The following is a 14,684-nucleotide window of genomic DNA, read 5'->3' as shown; positions in this document are numbered from 1 at the left end:
ACAAAAACACCTCAAAAATAAACAAAACCCAGGGCAAAAAACATACATGAAATAAGAAGAAAAACGAACAGCCCAAAACAAGGAAATAATGAAAAAGTCAATTTTTAGTAAAATACTAGGACTGCCCCCCCTGACAGCAGAGAACCTAAATAGCGTATTCAGTGCTGAACCAGATAGATGATTTCTCAGGAACTGAAGGGACTAGAGAAAAAATTCCACCTGTGCTGGAATCAGTGGTGCGGCATCTATTGAAGGAGGTGGTGAAAGGTTCTCTTTAAAAAATATTTTCAATTTATCTTATTTTATAGACTGTGCAGTGCAATAATCTAATCTCCATTCTTAGGTACGGGTTGCAGCTGGACGGTATAAACAGTGACACAGGCTCCATGATCTGCTACAATACAGGGACATATGTTGGTAAGGTGGACGTTCTCAAGTAGATTCCTGTGCATTCTGATCTTAGAGCAATATCACTTTCCTGATTTAGGCAGGGTGTTTTTATACTACACATGTACCCCACCACCATTTTAGAAGACCTGGTGTCAACCAAGAATGTTATAGCCCCACCATTAAATATCATATAATATAGATCAGTGTTTCTCAACCTTTCCAAGCGAAATACCGCCTAGTGAGAAAAGGGCCCAGTAGAGTACCCCAAAGTAGTGATCACTTTACAAAATAAGGCTTCGAGTCCCAGTTGTGTAAAACTCCCATCAATGCCCCTACATATAATATAATGTCCTCCACACTCAGTAGAATGGCCCCTTTAGTGTCCCACATGTAATATAATAGCCCCCTACAGTGCCCTTCGTGTAACATAATGGCCCCCACAGTACTCATGGTCATATAAGGGTGTTCAAACTTGGTGGGGAGCACAGTTGTTCTCAGGAATGGCACTTACCCCTTGGGAAGAGACTGGTTCTGCCTAGAGATCCGGCCCCCAGCAGTACAGATTAGTAGCAGCATCATGGGGTACATGGAATAAAAACTGATGAAAAAGATATTGTTTCATGTTAAAAACCCTGCAGTTTACTGTAAAACAGCTACAAACAGCCGCTCAGGAATTGGGCTAAAAATAATTGGTGACATAAGGTCTGAGAAATCTTGTTGGTATATGATATTCTACCACAAAGGGTCTTGTTAATCGCTTTGCTTATTTTCGCATAGGACATCTCAATATCAGCTTTATTTTGGACAGTAATTATGGAAGGTAAGTACATGTCAAAATGGCAATAATAAAAATGTTGCATCTACCATATTAATATGTAAAAACATGAAAACTTTAGTGCTAGAGTGCTAAGACTGAGCCAGGACTGAATTTCCATAACTACCACAGAAGCCTTAGGCCCCGTTCACATGGTGCATGGGACCGCATATTTTGGACCTGATTTTGACGCGGGAAGCCGCATGAGAATAGGACCAAAATGCGCCTGCCGTGACTGTCGCGGCTTCCCGCTCCGTAGTAGGCCCAAATGAATGGGCCTTATCCGGAGGGTGCTGCTGCGAGGCAGACGCTGGGGCTGAATCAGCCGTGGAATCCGCCTGAAGAAAGGGCAGCTCGCTTCTTTTTTCTGTGAGTGGGAACATGCCTCTCATGGAAAAAAGATATATTTGACATGGTGCTATTTTCTAAACCGCAGTGGTTTTGGAAATCACAGCGTGTCCGCAAAGTGGGCATGGGATTCGTATGAATGCCATCCACATTGCAAGTACTGTAAAATGCCATGATATCTGGTGTAGCAGAGCTTAGCGCACACTCATCTCTGCTACATCTTGGGTGTAGCAGAGCTCAGCGCATGGCCAGCTCTGCTACATCTCAGGTGTAGCAGAACTGTGCACTCAACACTGCTACATCTGAGATCTGACCACAATGGAAACTGCTGTGGACCGATCTTAGACTCCGCCTCCACCGGCAGAACCAGCATTGATTGGCCGAATGCTGTACTCTATATGGCATTCGGCCAATCAACGCTGGTCAATGCATTCCTATGAGAAAAAGTCAGCTCCTGCATATCACAAGCTGACAGGGATCCCGACGTGATTGTGGCGTAATACAGGTAATTGCGCTTATTAGATGCCCCCGGACATGCTTCCCCTCTTGTCGCAGTTGCATTCCAGGGTGTTGGTATCATTTCCTGGGGTGTGATAGTAGACTTGGTGACTCTCCTGAGTCGAAGTGTGGCTTTCCTTGAAATGAAGCATTTTTCCCCATAGACTATAATGGGGTTCGATATTTGAATAGTCGAATATTGAGGGACTATTCGAAACGAATATCGAATCTTGAATATTTCACTGTTCGCTCATCTCTAAATTCTACCATTAAGATCACATTTTTTGTAGATCACACGTAGGAATAGCTTTAAGAAAGTCTATTCTTCTCCTACCTTTAGATGTATTTTCTGCGCCGCCATTCGGTAGAAATCCCGGTTTTCTTGTGAATGCAAATAAGTTATCTCACAGCAGTTTAAAAAACAAATGGTCACTATGGACAACAAAGACAGTTTTGATAAATAAGGGGTTAGACCCGCGCCTCCCCAGCCCTCCTGGCTATGACGTTACATCTAAGTTTATCCAAACATCAAGTTTTCCATTATCGTTGGCTAAAAATCCCTCAGGCTCCTTGGCAAAGATAGCGCTGAAGAAAAATGGAGCTACCTAGTGTAACCTGCTGTGCTAATATAACTATGGCTTTTTCTGTTCCAGGAGTTTACCAGACGCGGCCACGTATTTTGTGTCTTCCCTGAATAAAATTGCCATGTACCAGACGTACGCAGGTAACAAATGTGGAGTTTTATATCTTCATTAGGTCACATACTTGACAACTGTTCCAAAATTGCTGGGACAGTTACAAAACAGTCCTAGCAAATTCAGGCATGTCCTATTCCGAAAAGAGCGTAGCTTAAAGGGGATGTCCAGAAGTTTTAGATTTCTGCAAGGAGGCTGCTGGACCAAACAGCAATGGGAGACACTGGAGAACCAGGGACAGGTGAGCGTGGGTTATTTTTGGCTTTCTTTTCACCTTCACCGGCCTCCTTGCAGAAACCTGAAATTCCTGTTGAGGTTCGACAACCCAGAACCCACACAGATGGGGCTATTACTTGAAACGGACCTGTGCTGCCCATGCTGCCCAGCAATTAGCACCTTAGGGTCCACTCACACGGAGGAAAATGGTGCTGAATTTGGTGAATCCGCCTCAAATTCAGCGCTGAAAAAAAACTTCCCATTGACTTCAATGGGTTCCTTTTTCTGCTAGACTTTTTTTTCAGCGCTGAATCTGATGCGAATTCCACACCAAATTCAGCACCATTTTCCTCCATGTGAATCGACGCTTAGGGTCATTGCACATGGAGGTTTTTGGCGCTGATTTTGATGCTGAATCCACCTCAGAATTAGCCTCCAAAAAAAAGCCTACCAATAGAACTGGAGGCTGATTCAGTGTCAAAATCAGCGCCAAACAACTCAGTGTGCACTGACCCTTAAAGTGGCACCATTTTTAGGAAAAATGTTGCAATCAACAAATATTGCATCTTTTTAACTGTTTTGTAATAAAAAGCTTTGCCAACTATGCTTTTCTGTATTGTGTAAAAATTTAAGCCAACGTGTTCCACACAAAATACCGTATATACTCAAGTATAAGCCGAACCGAATACAAGCCGAGGCCCCAAATTTTACCACAAAAAACTGGGAAAACTTATTCACTCGAGTATAAGCCGAGGGGGGTAGATGCAGCAGCTACTGGAAAATTTCAAAAATTAAAATGGTGGGAGTTTTTGGGTGCAGTAGGTGCTGGGGAAGGGGAGTGGGTGTTTTGGTTGTCTGTCTGCCCCTTCCCTGAGCTTGAGGACTGTTTTTTCTTCCCCCATTTGGAATTCAGCCTGGCTGACTATAGGGTATCTGCAGTGCTCCTATTAACCCCTTTCTGACGGAACAGGAGCCCTGCAGATCCCCTATATTCAGTAGACCGGGCACTGTCAGACACAGGGATACCTAATGTGTTTGTGTTTCACAGTCATTTTCTACTTTTGTATGTATTCTAGGGAAAGGAGGGATTTACAACTTTTATTTTTATTTTTGCACTATTTTATGGGAGGTTCTATACATTGATATTGTGGCTGGTCATAGACCCCCCTCCCCCCCTCCTAAAATAAATAAATAAATAATTTTTTTTTTTTTTTTTTTTTGCTGACTCAAGTATAAGCCAAGGGGAGCTTTTTCAGCACAAAAACTGTGCTAAAAAATTTGGCTTATACTCGAGTATATACAGTATACAAAAAGGACACTCTTATGGCTTACTTTGGGTCACTTAGTCCATAGCAACAACAAGATGGGAGCACAGATGATCCCATGATATTAAGGCCTCGCATCTTGTCACTTTTCTAGAGATTACTGGGATTTTTCCCTCCATTGGAAGTATAGAAGGCGGTACAATAATCACAATATCTGGACGGTACTTTGATCAAACAGACGCTCCCGCTAGAGTCCGTATAGGAGGTGAGTGACTATTGTGTCTTTATTATAAGTGGACTATCATGATTCCTGGGTATTTCCATCAACAGCAGCTGAGCTGCTTGTTGACAGTTTCCAGGTAGCAATAAATAACCTTTCGTATACTTTGCAGAGAAGCACAAACTGTCCCAATGGATCTTAAAAAACAAAGAAACCTTTACAATTGTATTGATGTTTTGTGTATATAGCTCCTAGGACAGACCATTGTGTCTGCAAATATACTCTGTGCAGTTTGCTTTTGCCGTAATATGCATTTCATGTGTCCCCTACTTCTTGATAATGGAGAAAAATTATGCATGCAAGCAGGGGTGAACCTGCCCTTTTCGCCGCCCGAGACGAACGACAGAAAGCCGCCTCCCCCCGGGGGAGGGGGAAAGGTGGAGCGGAGGGGGCAGGGCGAAGCGAAGGGGGCGGCGCAAAGCGTTGTTCACAGGCAGAGAGCAGGCAGGGAGAGGACCTGCACTCTGCCTGAGCGTGAGGGGAGGCCGCTGGAGCAGCGCTGCTCCAACGGCCTCCCCAATCCACCGAACGGTGCTAAGCCAGTCCAGGACAGCTTGTCCTGCACTGGCTTAGGTAAGGAAAAATGCTGCCCTCCCTGGGGCCCTGACATAGCGCCACCTGAAGCGGTCGCTTCAGGTCGCCTCATGGGAGATGCAGCGCTGCATGCAAGATAGGGGACAGATGGAAGGATGGAAGGGGGTTTGGCTGTAGGATCCGACCACACAAGGTTACTTGTAGTCTGTTACCATGGAGACGAATAGGTTTGCATAGACGCTGTAGAAACAAAATATGACTCAACCACTGTTGTATAATACTTATTCTCTTGTTTAATTACATTGTATTACAGGTCAGGAATGCCGAGTTCTTGAATTAACAGATACAACAATAACTTGTAAGACTCCGTCACGGCCGCCTGTTCTGCCCTCTCTATTCCCAGGTGTATATAACATATTATGTGCAGTAAAATTCTGAATTGCTATTCTTTTTCTATAGCTCCGCACATCCCTGAGCAATCATTTCTGCTAGTTTAGTATAATTATGTTGTGTACAGTCAGGTGGGCAGTCCTGGGCTGAAGCAAACAGCCAGGGATCGTCCATCTGGCAGCAGAGAGCATAAGGGTGCATTCAAAAGGAGTAACGCAGTGCTGATTCTTGCACCATAACTCGCGTAAGAATCAGCGCTGCAAAACAGAATCGGGTTCCATTTAACACGCGTAACACATTGAAAACAATGGGAGGCTTTTTAACTCGTTGCTTTCAATATGTTAAGTGCATTAAAAGGAACCCATTGAACTCAATGGGATTCTGTTTTGCAGCGCTGATTCTTACACGAGTTATCGTGCAAGAATCAGCGCTGCGTTACTAAATGTAAATGCCCCCTTAGGGGCATTAAAAAGTTATCAACTCCTGAAGACTCCTTGCTGCAGTTTCAGCAGCAGAATCTCCACTGAAATCATGGCACATGGCCTTATGCTGCAGCAAGGATGTCACCTCAAATTCCTCATTTTCCACCATCTGAACAGACATGTTCCTCCTGATTCCACAATGTTTATTCTTGACTATTATCAGCTCTGTATGAAAATTTAATTGAAAGGGGATTCTGTTACACTTTGGGAACAGCCAGTCAGATGCATTTTTATTTTGCACATTTTTATGGTGCAAACAGCCATGAGCCCAAAATTCGCCACTTTTTCATCAAAAACTGGCATGACTATTTCAGAAAATTCCCCCGATGAGTAGTGTAATGCCAGAGAAGACAGACTGAGAGGTGATAACTGTTCTCCATTGCTCTAGAAAATAGGACCCTCTTCCTTAAAGCACAGGGTTTTCTGATAAGGTATTTGGTTATAGTTTTTTTTTAAGCTAGACAACCCCTTTAAACAGGGGTGTAACAACCGGGGTAGCAGCAGTAGTGGCTGCCACAGGGCCCGAGATATTACGGGGCGTGGTGGCAGTCACTACCACTGCAGAATTTTTTTTAAAATAATATATAATGATCGGAGGCCCAGGGGAGGTGAGGTTAACATTAAAAAAAAACACATAAAACTACCTCTCCTAGTCTCTGGAAGGCTTCAGGCCTGCTTGTGTTAAATCTCAGATGTTACATGGGCTGGGCTTGCATCCTTATGTGTCGCAACGCAAGCCCCAGGTCAAGTGAGTGTCTGGTCCATCACTGAAGATGGCCAACATCAGCAAGAAGTGCACCGGAGCCCAGGAAAAGTATGCAACAGTGTTTTGTATATTTGTATCCTCCCCTGGGTCTCTAAAAGACCCCAGAGTATAATAATTTTACATGGGTGGTCTACAATGGGGCATAATACTGTGTACAGGGCCACTATGTGGGATAATACTGTGTACAGGGGCCACTATGCGGCACAATACTGTGTTCAGGGGCCACTATGGGGGATAATACTGTGTACAGGGGCCACTATGGGTCATAATACTGTGTACTGCAGCCATTATGGGGCATAATAGTGTGAGCAGAAATGTGCTTGGGTGGAGGTTGGGGGGGAAGCGGTCGGGCTGCTCATGTCAAACGTTCTCCATGGGACCCCATCCTTCTTAGTTACGCCACTGCCTTTAAGTAATTTTATACATTTCTTTTAGGAAGTCGAGGACTGAAGATGGAGCGGTGGAACGTTAGTATGTCACCGGACAATGCTCTAAACTTGAATGAGAACTCCACAGGCTATGCTGGGTCTTCTTGGTTAGATGGTGGACCTGTATCTTGGCCTTCGGAGCCCAATGCCTATGTCGTTCGGCTCTCTGGTTTCTTTGTGCCTCCGGAAACAGATTATTATAATTTCTATATCAAGGGATATGGTAATTATGCCCTGTACTTCAATGAGTCCGGTGACCCTACAAGAAAGGTAATTGGATTAATCTACAGCACATGGCAGTATATGGCTTGTGGTATCAATTAAAATACCCTTTAAAATGACCATTTATAGAAAGTTTTTTCACATCATTTAGTCCACATAATATCACAATACTGCCAGATAGCAGCAAGATATACCGCTACATATAGCCTATATAATACTACCCCTTAGGGACTGATTTATCAAGACGAGTGTTCAACACACCAGTCTTGATAACCCCTGCCTTGCTGAAGTTGACACCTAATTTATAATGAGGTGCACGCCTTGTCATGAATTAGGTGCAACCTCCATGGTTTGTACGACTAATAGAAATCTGCACCTCCTCCTTGCTGGTGTAAATTTCTGGCATCATTTATAGCAAACAGACATACATTATGATAAATCTACTAGGGCTGATGCACACCCCACCATGTCCTGGTCATGTCCCCTTTGAGGTAAGTTGGGTGGAAAACTTCACAAAAAAAAGTCAGTTTTTGAGCAAAAATTGCAGCTCTCTCATGGCTATGTAAGTTTTGTGGTGCACATGCCATGATAAATGATCCACATAGTGCCTATGGTAAGAAATAGGCAGCATTTATATTGGCTTGATACATAGGGATACTGCTATAGATAACCTATATACTGTAGTGCTGAAACAATGTACAAAATTAGATAGAACTCTAGTTCACGGCAGGAAACTGGTGTGACTTTTAATCAATGAGTTGGGCCAGGAGGAACCATTTATCACGGCCATCAAAAATGTCTGTTAATAATGGATTGGTTGAGTCAATTGGTTGGGTCAGTGAGTTGGGTCAAAAAAGACAGACCAATGAAGTTGTTTCATTTAATGGTCCGTTAAAAATGGATGCCAAAGGGATGACACACGGTCATCCAAAATGGAACAGATATATAACGGATGCAAAACGGGTATCAAAAAAAGGAAACGTGTCCATTTTTCACAGCTGTTAGATCCGTCCAAAACATCAGTTGTGTGAATAAAGCCTTATATTCTTCTTTTTTCTTGTAACAGGAGAAGATTGCCTATGGCTATTCCACAACTTCATATAACTCATATCCATATCAGAAGTCAAGGACTTTTTACCTCCAGGAGGGACAGCTGTAAGTCACATTATATGATTATCATATATACTCGAGTATAAGCCGATTTTTTCAGTACACTTTTTGTAGTTATAGTCTATGGGGTCTGTGTGCTTTTACTGCACACCGCTTGCAAATGCGTTCAGTAGTCCATTCGGGGAGAGTCCCTATGCGGACTCCCCCGAACGGAATATCAACACAGATGTGAACAAGGGGTAAGAATCATTAATACATTTTTTTTAATCAATATTGATGTTTTAATGTTAAATAATTTTTACTGTGTGATTAAAATATTATTTTAAGTATTATTATTATTATTATTTCATTATTATTTTTATAATATAACAAATATTACTTTATATTACTGATAATATTTTATATTTCATTATTTTATATTACTGATATTATTATATATTTTATATTATTGATATTATTATTAGAGATGAGCGAACAGTGTTCTATCGAACTCATGTTCGATCGGATATTAGGCTGTTCGGCATGTTCGAATCGAATCGAACACCGCGTGGTAAAGTGCGCCATTACTCGATTCCCCTCCCACCTTCCCTGGCGCCTTTTTTGCTCCAATAACAGCGCAGGGTAGGTGGGACAGGAACTACGACACCGGTGACGTTGAAAAAAGTAGGCAAAACCCATTGGCTGCCGAAAACATGTGACCTCTAATTTAAAAGAACAGCGCCGCCCAGCTTCGCGTCATTCTGAGCTTGCAATTCACCGAGGACGGAGGTTTCCGTCCAGCTAGCTAGGGCTTAGATTTTGGGTAGGCAGGGACAGGCTAGGATAGGAAGGAGAAGACAACCAACAGCTCTTATAAGAGCTAAATTCCAGGGAGAAGCTTGTCAGTGTAACGTGGCACTGACGGGCTCAATCGCCGCAACCCAGCTTTCCCAGGATCCTGAATGGAATACACTGTCAGTGTATTCCCGTATACCCGATATATACCCCGATACCCGTTCCAACGGTGTGCCCCCCCACCTTCACCCCAGAAATACCCTGCAAGTCCCCTAGCAATAGAATTGGGGCTATATACACCCACAATTTTTACTACTGGTATACAGTGCCATTGTCTGACTGGGAATTCAAAGAATATATTGGGAATACAAATACCCTCATTTCTTGCTACTGCCATATAGTGCCAGTGTCTGACTGGGAATTCAAAGAATATATTGGGGTTACGTGCACCCACAATTTTTACTACTGGTATACAGTGCCATTGTCTGACTGGGAATTCAAAGAATATATTGGGGTTATAAATACCCTCATTTCTTGCTACTGCCATATAGTGCCAGTTTCTGACTGGTAATTCAAAGAATATATTGGGGTTACGTGCACCCACAATTTTTACTACTGGTATACAGTGCCATTGTCTGACTGGGAATTCAAAGAGTATATTGGGGTTATAAATACCCTCATTTCTTGCTACTGCCATATAGTGCCAGTGTCTGACTGGGAATTCAAAGAATATATTGGGGTTACGTGCACCCACAATTTTTACTACTGGTATACAGTGCCATTGTCTGACTGGGAATTCAAAGAATATATTGGGAATACAAATACCCTCATTTCTTGCTACTGCCATATAGTGCCAGTTTCTGACTGGTAATTCAAAGAATATATTGGGGTTACGTGCACCCACAATTTTTACTACTGGTATACAGTGCCATTGTCTGACTGGGAATTCAAAGAGTATATTGGGAATACAAATACCCTCATTTCTTGCTACTGCCATATAGTGCCAGTGTCTGACTGGGAATTCAAAGAATATATTGGGGTTACGTGCACCCACAATTTTTACTACTGGTATACAGTGCCATTGTCTGACTGGGAATTCAAAGAATATATTGGGGTTATAAATACCCTCATTTCTTGCTACTGCCATATAGTGCCAGTTTCTGACTGGTAATTCAAAGAATATATTGGGGTTACGTGCACCCACAATTTTTACTACTGGTATACAGTGCCATTGTCTGACTGGGAATTCAAAGAATATATTGGGAATACAAATACCCTCATTTCTTGCTACTGCCATATAGTGCCAGTTTCTGACTGGAAATTCAAAGAATATATTGGGGTTACGTGCACCCACAATTTTTACTACTGGTATACAGTGCCATTGTCTGACTGGGAATTCAAAGAATATATTGGGAATACAAATACCCTCATTTCTTGCTACTGCCATATAGTGCCAGTGTCTGACTGGGAATTCAAAGAATATATTGGGGTTACGTGCACCCACAATTTTTACTACTGGTATACAGGCCATTGTCTGACTGGGAATTCAAAGAATATATTGGGAATACAAATACCCTCATTTCTTGCTACTGCCATATAGTGCCAGTGTCTGACTGGGAATTCAAAGAATATATTGGGGTTACGTGCACCCACAATTTTTACTACTGGTATACAGTGCCATTGTCTGACTGGGAATTCAAAGAATATATTGGGGTTATAAATACCCTCATTTCTTGCTACTGCCATATAGTGCCAGTGTCTGACTGGTAATTCAAAGAATATATTGGGGTTACGTGCACCCACAATTTTTACTACTGGTATACAGTGCCAATTTCTAACTAGGAATTCAAAATGCGCAAGGCTCCCGGAAAGGGACGTGGAGGTGAGGTCGGGGGAATGGTTCTGGGGAGCAAGGTAGCAGTGAAGCCACAGGGCGTCCCGTGCCTACTCCTGTGGGGCAGCAAGCATTGCGCCACTCCACAGTGCCAGGGTTGCTTGCCACATTAACTAAACTGCAGGGTACAAACCTTAGTAGGCCCGAGAACCAGGAACAGGTCTTGCAATGGCTGTCAGAGAACGCTTACAGCACATTGTCCAGCAGCCAGTCAGACTCTGCCTCCTCTCCTCCTATTACCCAACAGTCTTGTCTTCCTTCCTCCCAAAATTCCGAAGCTTTACAGAACAATAACCCAAACTGTCCCTGCTCCCCAGAGCTGTTCTCCGCTCCTTTCATTGTCCCTTAACCTGCCTCTCCACGTCACGATTCCACGAACCTAACAGAGGAGCATCTGTGTCCAGATGCTCAAACACTAGAGTCTCCTCCATCTCCGTTCGATTTGGTGGTGGATGACCAGCAACCCACCCTCATCGACGATGATGTGACGCAGTTGCCGTCAGGGCATCCAGTTGACCGGCGCATTGTGCGGGAGGAGGAGATGAGACAGGAGTTGGAAGAGGAAGTGGTGGATGATGAGGACACTGACCCGACCTGGACAGGGGGGATGTCAAGCGGGGAAAGTAGTGTGGATGTTGAGGCAGGTGCAGCACCAAAAAGGGTAGCTAGAGGCAGAGGCAGAGGTCAGCAGCTTAGGCGAAGCCAGGCCACACCCGGAATCTCCCAAGATGTTCCAGTTCGTACCCAGCCCCGAAAAACTCCCACCTCGAGGGCACGTTTCTCGAAGGTGTGGAGTTTTTTCAAGGAATGCGCCGAGGACAGATATAGTGTTGTCTGCACAATTTGCCTCTCGAAATTGATTAGGGGCTCTGAGAAGAGCAACCTGTCCACCACTTCAATGCTCCGTCATTTGGAATCCAAGCACTGGAATCAGTGGCAGGCAGCAACGGCAGGACAAAGGCCGCCTGCCGTTCACGCCACTGCCACTGCCTCTGCCACTGCCTCTGCCTCTGCCACTGCCACTGCTGACTGTGCTGGCGATGCACTCCAGAGGACGAGCCAGGACACCACTTCATCTGCCTCCGCCACTTTGTTGACTTCTACCTCATCCTCCCCTGGTCCTGTCTTATCTCCTTCTCCTGCACCATCAAAGGCACCATCAGGCGTTTCTTTACAACAACCCACCATCTCTCAGACATTGGAGCGGCGGCAGAAATACACTGCTAACCACCCACACGCGCAAGCCTTGAACGCCAACATCGCTAAACTGCTGGCCCAGGAGATGTTGGCGTTCCGGCTTGTTGAAACTCCCGCCTTCCTGGACCTGATGGCAACTGCGGCACCTCGCTATGCCGTCCCTAGCCGTCACTACTTCTCCCGGTGTGCCGTCCCCGCCTTGCACCAGCACGTGTCACTCAACATCAGGCGGGCCCTTAGTTCCGCGCTTTGCACAAAGGTCCACTTGACCACCGACGCGTGGACAAGTGCATGCGGACAGGGACGCTACATTTCACTGACGGCACACTGGGTGAATGTAGTTGAGGCTGGGACTGCTTCCCAAACTGGCCCGGTGTACCTCGTCTCCCCGCCTAACATTCCTGGCAGGGACACGAGAAGAACACCCCCCTCCTCCTCCTCCTCTACCGCCTCCTCCTCCGCCACCGCCTCCTCCTCCGCCACCGCCTCCTCCTCCGCTGTTAGATTGACCCCAGCTACGAGTTGGAAACGTTGCAGCACTGGCGTTGGTAGACGTCAGCAGGCTGTGCTGAAGCTGATCAGCTTGGGGGACAGACAGCACACTGCCTCCGAGGTGAGGGATGCCCTCCTCGATGAGACGGCAATATGGTTTGAGCCGCTGCACCTGGGCCCAGGCATGGTCGTTTGTGATAACGGCCGGAACCTGGTAGCAGCTCTGGAGCTTGCCGGACTCCAACATGTTCCATGCCTGGCCCACGTCTTCAACCTAGTGGTGCAACGTTTCCTAAAGAGCTACCCCAATGTTCCAGAGCTACTGGTGAAAGTGCGGCGCATGTGCGCCCACTTTCGCAAGTCGACAGTAGCCGCTGCTAGCTTAAAATCTCTCCAGCAACGCCTGCATGTGCCACAACACCGGCTTTTGTGCGACGTCCCCACACGCTGGAACTCAACGTTTCAGATGTTGAATAGAGTGGTTGAGCAGCAGAGACCTTTGATGGAATACCAGCTACAAAACCCTAGGGTGCCACAAAGTCAGCTGCCTCAGTTTCACATCCATGAGTGGCCATGGATGAGAGACCTTTGTGACATCCTACGGGTCTTTGAGGAGTCCACAAGGAGGGTGAGCTCTGAGGATGCGATGGTGAGCCTTACAATCCCGCTCTTGTGTGTTCTGAGAGAATCCCTGATTGACATCAGGGATAACTCAGATCACACAGAGGAGTTAGGGATAGCATCCGATCCGTCACAGCTGGAGAGTAGGTCCACACGTCTGTCCGCTTCACTGCGTTTAATGGAGGAGGAGGAGGAGGAGGAGGAGGAGGAAGAAGAGTTGTCCGATGATGTGATGGTGATACAGGAGGCTTCCGGGCAACTTCGAATCGTCCCATTGTTGCAGCGCGGATGGGTAGACATGGAGGATGAGGAGGAAATGGAGATTGAACTTTCCGGTGGGGCCAGAGGAGTCATGCCAACTAACACTGTGGCAGACATGGCTGAGTTCATGTTGGGGTGCTTTACAACCGACAAGCGTATTGTCAAAATCATGGAGGACAACCAGTACTGGATCTTTGCTATCCTTGACCCCCGGTATAAAAACAACATCTCGTCTTTTATTCCGGTAGAGGGGAGGGCCAATCGCATCAATGCTTGCCACAGGCAATTGGTGCAGAATATGATGGAGATGTTTCCAGCATGTGACGTTGGCGGCAGGGAGGGCAGTTCCTCCAGTAGGCAACCAAGTTCTCACCGGTCCACACAAACGAGGGGCACACTGTCTAAGGTCTGGGACACCTTGATGGCACCCCCTCGCCAAAGTGCCGCCACGGAGGGTCCTAGTGTCACCAGGCGTGAGAAGTATAGGCGCATGTTGCGGGAATACCTTTCCGACCACAGCCCTGTCCTCTCCGACCCCTCTGCGCCCTACACGTATTGGGTGTCGAAGTTGGACCTGTGGCTTGAACTTGCCCTATATGCCTTGGAGGTGCTGTCCTGTCCTGCCGCCAGCGTCCTATCTGAGAGGGTGTTCAGTGCAGCCGGTGGCATCATCACTGACAAGCGCACCCGTCTGTAGGCTGAGAGTGCCGACCGGCTCACTTTGATAAAAATGAACCACCACTGGATAGAGCCTTCATTTTTGTGCCCACCTGTGTAAAGCACCCCAACATGAAACTCCATGTCTGTACTCAACCTCTCCAATTCCTCCGCATCCTCATACTCATCCACCATAAGCGTTGCACAATTCTGCTAATACTAGGCTCCCTCCACCCTGATTTCCACCAACTCTGCTGGTTAGAGGCTCCCTCCACCCTGATTTCCACCAACTCTGCTGGTTAGAGGCTCCCTCCACCCTGCTTTCCCACAACTCTGCTGGTTAGAGGCTC

The 14,684-nt window shown here is 45.7% G+C and overlaps 1 protein-coding gene across 1 annotated transcript in view; it reads left to right on the top strand.

Annotated features, from left to right (window-relative positions):
* The window catches only part of LOC142200097 (fibrocystin-L-like), a 169,166-nt gene that overhangs the window by 14,247 nt on the left and 140,235 nt on the right, over positions 1-14,684 (top strand). The window contains exons 8-14 of the mRNA XM_075270161.1: positions 344-417; positions 1,168-1,210; positions 2,704-2,774; positions 4,381-4,491; positions 5,354-5,443; positions 7,114-7,376; positions 8,395-8,483. Of these exons, the coding sequence (XP_075126262.1) occupies positions 344-417; positions 1,168-1,210; positions 2,704-2,774; positions 4,381-4,491; positions 5,354-5,443; positions 7,114-7,376; positions 8,395-8,483 (741 nt within the window). The remainder of the gene's footprint in view (positions 1-343; positions 418-1,167; positions 1,211-2,703; positions 2,775-4,380; positions 4,492-5,353; positions 5,444-7,113; positions 7,377-8,394; positions 8,484-14,684) is intronic.

This window comes from Leptodactylus fuscus, chromosome 4 (assembly GCF_031893055.1).
Source record: "Leptodactylus fuscus isolate aLepFus1 chromosome 4, aLepFus1.hap2, whole genome shotgun sequence".
Taxonomy (NCBI): Eukaryota; Metazoa; Chordata; class Amphibia; order Anura; family Leptodactylidae; genus Leptodactylus; species Leptodactylus fuscus.
This window is presented reverse-complemented; position numbering and strand designations above follow the sequence as displayed.